Below are 10787 nucleotides of genomic sequence, written 5' to 3'. Positions count from 1 at the left end.
GGATCCACCGCGCTATAGAAACTTCTTCTGAGAAGATATGCGAGCGGGTTAGAGGAGAGGCATAATCGGGTAGGCCGGTCGGCAAGTCCGACTATAGCAAGCCGAGAATACGCGTGGAGCATGCTTTGGGTCTTTTGAACATTCTGTAGGTAATACTACAAGCATTCCTACTCTGGCTCCGGTGAGAACTTCAGCTAAAACATCTTGTTCAGAAATAATTTGAGGCTGTTGTTCATCTCCAGAGCTTCTGAAGAAGAATTGTCCATCTGACCAATCTATAAGAGGATTTGTTTGTTTTAACCAAGGAAATCCTAACACAAGATTGTAGTCCTTCATTTTCATCGCATGGAAGGAATGAGATGTCTGCTGTGCATTACCCTTGTGATCAGTGACAGTGGTTGCAATGTTATACTCTCCAAAGGAGCGCATTATGCATCCATCAATCGATTTGACCATCTTGGTTTTGCGGTGAGCAGCTTCTAGATTGTGGTCTTTTGCCCAAAATTCATCGACACAGTTCACTTCTGACCCAGAGTCTACTAGTGCAAGCACTTTTTGCAGACTCTTAGGCGTAGTGATTTCCACTGTGACATTGAAACTTAAGGCATTTTTGCATCGACTTTCCGCGCTTATAGTTGCCATTGCGAGCTGAATGGCGCGCTTTAAGCGTTTTTTGAGTCCTTTGTGTTCTTCGTATCTTTCGCATTGAGTTTCGAGTCGGATTTAGTGTTCTTGGATTCATCTTTGGGTCGTTTGAAGCATGAATCGACGGTATGTCCTGGTCGCTTGCAATAACGGCAATATTTCGATCGGGTGGAGTCATCGGACTTTGTAGTGTCATTCCATCTGCGTTTGTTTTGTGGCTTATTACCAGCATTATTTCTGTTGTTAAAGCTTTGAGTAGGGTTTCTGAAGTTTGACTTCTCTTTAAGTTTCTTCCGTCTTTCTGGCAGATTTGATTCTGCTATTGCAAGTTTGTGAAGAGTGGCATCATAGCTTAACTCTTCTAGTTTGGTTGCATATTTGTCAAATTCTCGGCGAATGGAAGGTAGAACTTTCATGTAGAGGTGTGATTTCCGATGGTATTCGCTATAAGGATGCCGCAGACGCCCTTCAATTGATTGTAAATGTGAAGCAAATTGTTGAACTGTCTGATCTTCTTGTTGCTCTGTTTTCCAGTACTGTCTATCTGCATCTCGGAAACTTTTATCTGGATCGGTGACTTGACATTGCATCCAGCTAACAAATTCTTCCCATGGTGGCAAAATCCGCATATCATGTGTATGTTGATACCAACGTTGTTGCATCTCGACATTGAAATGAGTGACGGCTTCGATGACCTTCCGATGGTCGTGTTCGTTGTAATAATCAAGATCACTGGCATGGAAAGCGATAGCAGCTGTAACAAAGTTTTCAAATTCTTTCATGCTTTGGCCTCGGAACTTTTCCACATCTCTCCGAGGAGGGTGACCGCTCATGCCGGGATCTCGAAGTTCTAATTGCCAAAGTGGTACCCGACTACGTCTCCCACTGACAGTAGTCACGGCGCTTTCCACTAAGGTGTTGGGCGCTTGTAGCGTAGGTTCCGGTGGTCCGAGGATGCTTGCGGTTGATTCGCGGTCACAACTCACGCTAGTTGCGTCTCTACCATGGTTCGGATGCGCTTTGAGTGTATTTCGGGTGGCTGGGATGGTTTCATCCAATTCTTGCAGTAAGTATTGCACCGGTGTTGGAGTTCTCGCAATTCCTTCTCAGCCTGTAACTTCTTAATTCTCCTAGTCACAGCTATCTTCTCGGCCTCAATTGCATTCAGATCTTCAGAAGAGGTGTCCCCTTCTGAACTATGCTCAGAGTCTGGTTCCATAGGAGAGGTTGATGCTTGTTGCGCACTTTCAGTGGCAGGGGTGCGCGTTTCGCGGTTTTCTTCACTGGTGTTTGTTGCTTCTGGTTCGGCGGTAGCACGAGTACGGCGGATGCTGTGGGTAGAGGCCATGACTATTACTCAACGGACCGTCTCTCGAAGATTGAGCGATTAGAAACTGTGAGGGGTGATGACAGTGTGAAGAGTGAATAGTAGAAGATAGTATATAGTGTAGTGGAAGATAATAGTAATTATAGTAGTAGTATAGTTGAAGTTGTAGTTGTAGTTGTAGTTGTAGTTGTCGTAGTTGTAGTTGTAGTTGTAGTTGTAGCTAATCGCTGAAGAGGAAAAGAAAGAGAAAGAAGATGTGCGAAATACATGCATCCATATATATATACATACAGAAATAGTGGTAGCGAGAGTATAATGGAAAGAGGTAAGAATAGACGAAGATATAAACAAAGATAATATAATAATAAGGAAATAATAAACGAGTGCATTACATTATCTCATTTAAAAACACAATATTAGATGAAGAAATTGAGAGAGGAAATATAATTATTAACATCTGAAATGTTTGTATAAAAGAATTAAAAATAAAAATAGATTCACTTTTTCATTTTTTTTTTTTTTTTTTTTTTTTTATTTATTAATTTTTTTATCATCTTTTTTGAAGAATTTTTAATTATCGTATGTTCACATTCAACATCGTCTATTCAACTGACAATCTCACTACTCAGAAGTTGAATATGAGTATTATCAAAAGTTATTTAATAAATACTCTGTTCAAAGTTATAATAATTCATCTTTTAACAACATCAATGAGCAGTTATCTCACATTTAATTTGTAAAAAATCATACTTATTTGATTGTTGATTTTGAATTTTTTTCAGCTGCTGATTAGTGACTGTGAATCTTGTATACATAGACAGCAGCTTTTCATCATCAAATATTTTATGAATTTGAGAGGATTTGACAGAATGATAAAGAGGAATTTTGATAAATGATGAAATTATTTCTTTTTTGACATTTAATGCTTTTTTTGATATCAATGTCTGAATTGTTAATTGAAAATCTGACACTTCAATGAAAGCTGCAAAACTGTGTATTACAAAGATGTTTGAAAATAAAGTTGAAATATCAAAAAAATTAAAAAAAATAGTTGTAATAGGCGCAACGGAGATATCTATATTAGGAAATAGATACGTGGCGATAGATACGTGGCGATAGCAATATTATCTATATAATGCTCGCTGATATCCGTGGATTTTAGGAGATCAGCGATTAGCTTTGAACAATAGAGATTGCTACCTTTCTAATATCCTTTGTGCGTACTTCACACTACTCTTGTAATTACTCTTGTAGCCCATCTCTTACAATTGAGAGTCTGTAGAGTTCGAAGCAACTCTTCGTAGTTCTGGGGTTCTTGATTTCGACGGTCGAGCTCGGTGCGTAGCACCTTCAATGCCTTACTACGCAGGTTATCCATTCTCTGTTCCTCGCTGTATGGGGGTAAGTAATACTCCCAATCTTCGAGATATTTAGAAAAGTCGCGTATCGATTGCCACTCCTGTTGCTTAGCATCCTGGAATCTTTGGCTCGCCAATCGACGCTGATTCTGCGGGTCGTTAATTTGCATCTCTAGGTGTGATAGCATATCGTCGAATGTTAACGGTGTTGCTCCTCCGCGTCTCTCGTATGCTGATACAAAATTCAACCACTTCTGCTTAACGTGGGCATCAAGGTAGAGTTTGGCGTCGTTTATCTTGCGTTCTTCTTTTCGATAATATCGACGGTGGCGTGCAAAGAGAGTCAACATGCGATCTTTATAGTCCTTAAATTCTATCATATTCTTTCCTCGATAGTAATCCTTAATCTCCAATCTCGGCGGTGTTTCGTTATCATCATCTATATTGTCTGCGGGTCGATTTTGCGGTGGTTCTGCGGCGATATCCTGGGTTGGTCGGGACTCGATAAAAGTATCTTCGCGAACCTGTGCCCCCAACCCGTTGAGGCGTTGTTGCGCGTGCAGAATAGCTAACTGTTGCTCTCGTTCACGGATTTGATCGTTTAACTGTTGCAATCGGGCATTGTGATCGTCGGAGGTGGTAGAGGATTCGGGTTGGTTCCCAAGGGATCTTGCGCGTGTTGAAACCATCTTGCGTGTTTTAACTAACGTTGCGTGTTTTGTTGTAGGTGTGCGTAACAACGGACCACTCAAATAAGGTTTAGAGCGATTAGAATTGTAAGAGATGGGCTACAAGAGTAATTACAAGAGTAGTGTGAAGTACGCACAAAGGATATTAGAAAGGTAGCAATCTCTATTGTTCAAAGCTAATCGCTGATCTCCTAAAATCCACGGATATCAGCGAGCATTATATAGATAATATTGCTATCGCCACGTATCTATCGCCACGTATCTATTTCCTAATATAGATATCTCCGTTGCGCCTATTACAATAGTAATTTCAATGCTAAAACCATTCATCTTCTTTTTATATAATTTCTTTAAAAAAGTGATAATCTCTCTTCAATCTGTCTCCTTTCCAAGAGTGATTTTGATTGAAGATTCACATTTGTTTGATGAGATGATTGTTATACAATTTTCAATTTCTATCTCTTTACAATTCTGCTTCATAACATACTTTTCAGCTATTCTTTTTACAGTATATTGAATACAATAGAAGCTGACAGTCATATCCTTTGTTGTGATATTTCATAATTTGATCTTTATAGACTTCTTTATTTCATTGATAATCACTCATTCATACAGTCTGAATGAGATTTTAGATTTAGAGATAAATGTTTATAAAAATTGAAAATTTTTTAATTGTGTTTTCTTCTTCTTCTTTTTCTCATCATCAGTTGGATTCTCATCATTATTCAAAACATCCGGAACAGGCAGTTTCAGCAGATGAAAGTATAGAGTAATTGAAGTTTTTTTATGAGCTTTTAAAGCAGTAGAACAGTGGGTGTTGCGGGGCATATTGACAGATTTGATGATAAAAATGTGTATTTGAATGAATTGAATGATATTTGAATGATTCTAGAAATACATATTTTGGTTATTTTTGCAGTGTTTTGCTAATATTTTTCAGAGGGTGGCAGAAAATTCTGTTTTTGCAAGCTCTATGTCCACCACAATAGGTTGTCATCAATGCCACGCCTCAGATGCCCATGTAACCAAACACCATCCCAGCTTTAAAAAGTCCCCCATGTTCCCTGTATTGCCCATTTCCATGACTCCAGCAGATATTGGACGTCTTGGATCTTCAAGCAAGGAATCAGTGAGAGGTTATTGATCCCGATTGCTTTCCCAACCATTGGCTATTTGCCGTGCGCGGACTTCAGAAGCTCGAGTTTGAGATTGATAAATAGTCCTCATTGTCTTCCAGCCATCGTATGTTACTGATGGGATGAAGGGGTGGGTCCAAAACTATACCGCCCCAGCTCTGCTCAAAACCATTCGTGATACTCAGAAATTCTTCATAATCTGCTGGAAGTTTGATGCCAAGTTTCCTTTCAGTTTCTTGCGCGGGGTTGCGGAATAAGAACCCAGGAGGTCCATCCAAGGAACATTTGGGACTTTCAGGATTTGTGCGTTGCATTGGGATCTAAAATTTCCAGCATCTCAAGTTACATCTTGCCATCCCGAATTCGAATTCTTTCGTCAAGGACCTACTCGAGCTCATTTGCAAAAGCCCGAATTACTCGTCGTTATACCAATAGCTTTGGCCAGGGCGATGTCTTTCAAGGACTTCCACGCTCTCCTCGACTGCATAAGACAAGACAAGGGCTGATTCGTCTCCATTCTCTTTGCAAAGATGTCCATCAACTGTGCCACGGAGATAAGGTCTCCCTGAGCATACTGCGTACACCTTTTCCTTGGGCAGCCATCTTAAATCTAATGCGCTGACAAGTTTAGCCGACGCATTCAGAATTTCAGGCTTGAATCTCTCAACGAAACCCATAACGCTTTGAATACCAGCGACAATATCTACGCTTCCTAAACACTCCACTTCACGGGCCCCGGATTGTGTGGTGAAATCCGATTCCCGAACCTTGTAGAACCAAGTGCCCGCATATTCATCTCCAATGACCAGGATTTATCGACATCCTCCATCACTACGGTGGTTCCTTTTACCCCAGGCCCTCCTCCCTCCGCTGTGGTCCTCTCCATGTGTGTGTGTGTGTGTGTGTGTGTGTGTGTGTGGATTCTTACTCCTTTTTTGATCTTGCAATGATTCTCTAGCACATTGGAACGTGAATCGGGATTTATGGCAATATATGTGTAGCAAGGAACAGCAAATTGTTGGTGTCGCGACGAGAAGAAGCCTAAAACCTCACTGTTTTCGGACTTCAAAAACTTGCCGTAAGGGAATTGTAATTTGAAAGCCATTGTACGGGCTGTGCTGCTACCGGATCTCAGCATGGTGTCAGCCTTTTTCTCTGATCACCGTATTTTCGATAATAATGAGCAAATTTAATGGAATTTATCCCGAAATAATATGGAATATAACGATCACACCTTAGTCTACTGAACAGGGAAATTTAACAGATGATTCACATGTAATGACAACGGGAGTCAAGGTAACCCTCTAAAGGCAATGAAGCAAGCACTGATATCTCAGAAAGAAACTAGGACACAAAAAAAAAAAAAAGGTCCCAAAATCTAAAATTTCAAATCTTGATAGCAAGGCGCCTGAACATAACCAAACAGGGGAATGTTGCGCCGAAATGGGAAAATTTCAGAGTTCCCTAGCCGATGTTCAAAGTCGGAGATAAAATCGTGGGAGGCACCATCGAGAGAATTATATTTTAAATTGATAAGGAAAAACCAGTTAATATTTGCTGCATATGGGTATAAAATCACCAGGTACACATGTATATGGACGCCTATATTTTTTCCCTGATCGAATCCGGTATAATGCGGTCTTCTACTCTCCGCAAAAGTTTATTGGTTTGCTCGGCCAAACTCAGGGTTAAAATCTAAATTATTGGTTACAGATAATTTTTAGGAATAGGTTGGGTTAAGAACATACCGTATGGGGTAGAATACGTGCTAAATGAGCGAAGTACCCTTTGTATATTGCAAGAACTCCTTCTGTGCTGATGGTCTTGTATAGGCAGTCGAATACACCCTTGTAGAGATTTCCGGTTTGGTTATACATTCGCGACATGATGGTATCTAGATAAACAATTAGTCAAAGCTAATGTTCAGATAGCTAGCATTGGAGTTCGAATGGTCATACCAGGAGGATGCATAACACAACAGACGACAAAGCCGCTGCAGGTGCTACTTGCCAGATGTAATGCAGGGCCATCTTCCATTCCAAGATGTTTTATTAACCGTCTTTTTGCGAAGAAATATGTAGGAAGCTGTACGGAGCTGCCAAATCCAGTACGGACCATAGCTGCATAAACGCCGCGATATAGACCTTTCACACCCTCACCCATGTAAATTTGTCGTAGTCCATCGAATGAGTTTCTATACTTATGTTGTGTGCCCACAGGTAGGAATGGAGAAAAAGATTGGAGTCGTGTTTTTACTAGAAAAAAGCAGATCCGCGCAGCCCCCAGACACCCGATGCAGCCCCTGAAAAGAACATTTATGCCGAGAGATTGGTGAGTCGAGTCTTTGTAAATGGCTTGCGTGATGTTCACCCGCAGCGGTTCATAAAACCCAAGTCGACAGCCGTTAAGGAGAACTTGGTAGATATACTACAGTCGCCAAACGTATGACTATGTTACTAGATGCAAATGGGTGCGAAGACATTGCTCTGGGAAGATGAAACACACTGCTGATCCGATACCTCGGAAGAGGCCCCGAGCTCCTTCGTTTTGGAGAATGACTTTGACGCCGTGGAAAACGCCCCTGTATTTGCGCACTGCTTCCCGCTTCGACTGAAGTTCTCCTTGCAGCTGTAATCTTCAAGGGGATGTTAGTGCATGTGGGTTCCCGCTGACAATTACGCGATCGACACCATACCGGATTTTAACTGTTTCGAAGCTGTGTGTAACCGTGACCGCACCACACGCTGCCAGACCTCCTGCAATAAATGCCCTGCAAACAGAGAGAGTGCCGGTTAGAATGATTTCTATGCTTCTTCTGGAAACAAAAAGGAAAAAAAAAAACGGTGGGAAATCCTCACCCTGCAGTAGTTGACATTTCTAGTTTGTATTGCAAGGAAGGACGTCACAAACAAATGCGGAAAGGAAAAATAACATAGACCGGAAGGCAGAAGGAATCGCAAGACACCAACGACCAACGCACACAACGCAAGGGAAAGAATGAGAAGCTGAAGAAAAAGAACAAGAAGAAGAAGAAGAACGAGAAGGGGTAAAGGGGCCCGTCGGGGTTAGTTAGACGATCATATTTGGCATAGATCTGGTTCCTTTGTTCCTCTGGCAAAGATCGCATCTGCGCGTGCAGCAAAGTCACCGACTCCCCGATGCACCTTGTAGGGCTTAACCTTCCCCTCGGGAGGACGCAGCTCGGCGGGCGGATCAATATATTCCCGCCACTAAAGCAGCCGAATTTAGTTGAGATCGAACGACGTCTCCGAGAACAGTGTTGGAAGTGGACTGGGACTGGGCTGCAATGCCATGATCTAATTGCTGCTTTCCCGGCGACCCGCTCTACGTTTCATGATTGGCAATTTCCATTTCAATTACACAGTTCTTGATTGTTATGGCTGATGCCGGCGCCCTCCCTCCTCAGCCGACCGCAAAGGTATCAGAGATAATCAAAAATTATAGGGCTTCAAAGGTGAGTAATTGCAGTGCTGTTAGCTAATTGTGGTCTTGTTTGCGGACTGACATTTTCATCCAGTCGTTCAGAGGAACCCCCAAACAGGATGGTTTCCCTGGAAATATTACCTCTTTGGATTTCGACGACCAAGGAGACTACCTGGTAGCATCCGGAGACGACGAGACACTACAGGTATTTGATATAAAGGAAGGGAAATTGACGAAGACAGTTCCCAGCAAAAAGTATGGAGTGCATCTGGCAAAGTTCACCCACCATTCCCGCCAGATTCTCCACGCCAGCACGAAGGTGGATGGTAAGTTTTTCCAGTTGCCCAAGTAACTTAGAAATCCCTTTCTAATCAGGGCTTACGCGACAGACTCGCTACGGCTTTTAGACTTGCACAACGAGAGTTATCTGCGATACTTCTCCGGCCATACGGACAAGGTTACGTCAATTGCAGTTTCTCCAGGAACTGACGCGGTTTTGTCCTGTTCCAAAGATGATACTGTTGCGTTGTGGGATCTCAACTCGAGGAACGCGCAAGGGAAACTTAAACTAGCTACCCCTTATTTAGTTGCATTTGATCCGTCGGGCTCGGTCATAGCAATTGCCTCCCAGTCCACCTCATCTGTACTACTCTACGATTTTAGAAACTACGATAAACCTCCTTTCGCAACGTTTGACCTTGCCGCCCAGGAAGACCGCTTCACCCCGTCGACAAGGGGCAGAGCGTGGACGCGCTTGGAATTTTCTAATGATGGCAAACATCTTCTTGTTGGAACAGACTACCACGGACATTTCCTATTGGATGCTTTCGAGGGTAATGTTAAGGCGTTTTTAATTGGTAAAAGCGGCCCTACCGGTCGCGCTGCACCGACCTCGAGTTCTGGGAAACCACTGGGTCAAGGGGATGTCTGTTTTACTCCAGATGGACGTTACGTGCTTGGCAGTGCTGGCGACCAACCTGATACTCTTGTCTGGGATACTCAACATCCGCCGGACTCTAGCTTATACCTTAAACCGACCTTCCGGCTGCCATACCGTGCCCGCTCTGTGATTGTACAGGCCAATCCGCGGTATAACATGTTTGCAACAGCAGACAAAGAGATCACGTTCTGGCTCCCAGATGATAACGCTAAACCCGCCGAAAAATGAAAGGTCTTTTTAACAAGTTCGTCTACTAAGGACTATCTGATTCCGCAGGGGCATTTCCAAAGCCTTTTTTTCGTGGTATATTCGCCGTATGGGTAATACAAGTATCGTCCTGGCCATATCTACCGAAGAAAATGGCACTAATTGTATCGTGAGAGGCATGATTGCTTTGTATTTTTGGAGCCAGTTATTCAGGACTTCCTATTGCTGTCCTTGCCAACCAAACTTCTGGCTGTATCGCATATCCACACCAAGGGGCCTGACAATTCGTCATCCCCATTTCTGTTTTCTTCGACGAGGACTTCGATCTGTTTAGCTACAGTCCGATTACTGGAAATCGTCATGAGACCAGCTGCCCAGCCATACAAGAACACGCTTGTGTTAATGTCGCTTAACTGGCTTGCAACTTTGCGGGCGGCCGTCGGCAGGACACCGTTGGCCCAACCCCGTTCAATTTCTGCTTGCGCATTTACTACTATAATAGGGATGTTCCAATTTAACGGAACTTTGTGGTCCGATGTATCCTGAAACTGGGATATCAAATCCTCTCTATCAATGTTTAGGTCGGAGTCGTCGCCCGCCATCATTAATTTCGTCCTTCGCTTCTCACTCACAGTACCAATTGTCTCGACTATTTCGTACATCCTCTTGGCGGCTTCTTCAGTGCATATAAGCTGCCTATCACTCATTGCTGGCCAAAGTTCAGAGGTAACTAATGGCTGTTTCGTTTCGAGCTCAATTTGGCGGATAATTGCCGGATGATGGCCTGATGATGGATCAAGATTATGGAAATGTGATAGATCGGACACTAGAGCCAGGAGTAAGGTGCAATCGACATTTAAGGTAGAGGTCATATGAGGATGAGGATTCGGTAGCAAAGTCGGAAGTAGATTTTCCATTGTCTTGGGTTGATGGTGACCATTGTTATCCTTTCCATTGGGGAGCTGCAGGCAGCTTTTCCACATTTTCTATGTCCGTACCACACTCTACTTTAACGCCGGTTTTCCGAATTTTCTTAAAAAA

At 42.7% G+C, this 10787-nt stretch overlaps 5 protein-coding genes across 5 annotated transcripts; 1 reads left to right on the top strand and 4 right to left on the bottom strand.

Moving 5' to 3' along the window:
* Positions 1-662: 662 nt before the first annotated feature.
* HCAG_02587 (predicted protein) lies at positions 663-1993 on the bottom strand (the record flags this gene model as incomplete). Its single annotated transcript, XM_001542366.1, has 2 exons — positions 663-1524; positions 1632-1993. 2 exons carry the CDS (start codon positions 1991-1993, stop codon positions 663-665), a joined length of 1224 nt encoding a protein of 407 aa, XP_001542416.1.
* Positions 1994-3047: 1054 nt separating this feature from the next.
* Positions 3048-4019, bottom strand: HCAG_02586 (predicted protein; the record flags this gene model as incomplete). Its single annotated transcript, XM_001542365.1, has 2 exons — positions 3048-3100; positions 3239-4019. The coding sequence occupies 2 exons, from the start codon at positions 4017-4019 to the stop codon at positions 3048-3050; spliced, it is 834 nt and encodes a 277-aa protein (XP_001542415.1).
* Positions 4020-6757: 2738 nt separating this feature from the next.
* HCAG_02585 (mitochondrial oxaloacetate transport protein) lies at positions 6758-8030 on the bottom strand (the record flags this gene model as incomplete). Its single annotated transcript, XM_001542364.1, has 6 exons — positions 6758-6850; positions 6904-7049; positions 7114-7457; positions 7661-7783; positions 7851-7925; positions 8014-8030. The coding sequence occupies 6 exons, from the start codon at positions 8028-8030 to the stop codon at positions 6758-6760; spliced, it is 798 nt and encodes a 265-aa protein (XP_001542414.1).
* Positions 8031-8552: 522 nt separating this feature from the next.
* Positions 8553-9767, top strand: HCAG_02584 (WD repeat protein; the record flags this gene model as incomplete). Its single annotated transcript, XM_001542363.1, has 3 exons — positions 8553-8630; positions 8694-8925; positions 8989-9767. 3 exons carry the CDS (start codon positions 8553-8555, stop codon positions 9765-9767), a joined length of 1089 nt encoding a protein of 362 aa, XP_001542413.1.
* A 267-nt stretch (positions 9768-10034) lies between these two features.
* HCAG_02583 (predicted protein) lies at positions 10035-10618 on the bottom strand (the record flags this gene model as incomplete). The annotated part of the gene is made up of 2 exons (XM_001542362.1): positions 10035-10053; positions 10131-10618. 2 exons carry the CDS (start codon positions 10616-10618, stop codon positions 10035-10037), a joined length of 507 nt encoding a protein of 168 aa, XP_001542412.1.
* Positions 10619-10787: the final 169 nt, after the last annotated feature.

Source organism: Histoplasma capsulatum, genomic scaffold (genome assembly GCF_000149585.1).
Source record: "Histoplasma capsulatum NAm1 scaffold_2 genomic scaffold, whole genome shotgun sequence".
Taxonomy (NCBI): domain Eukaryota; kingdom Fungi; phylum Ascomycota; class Eurotiomycetes; order Onygenales; family Ajellomycetaceae; genus Histoplasma; species Histoplasma mississippiense.
The sequence above is the reverse complement of the archived record's forward strand: the minus strand, read 5'-3'. Positions and strand labels throughout refer to the sequence as shown.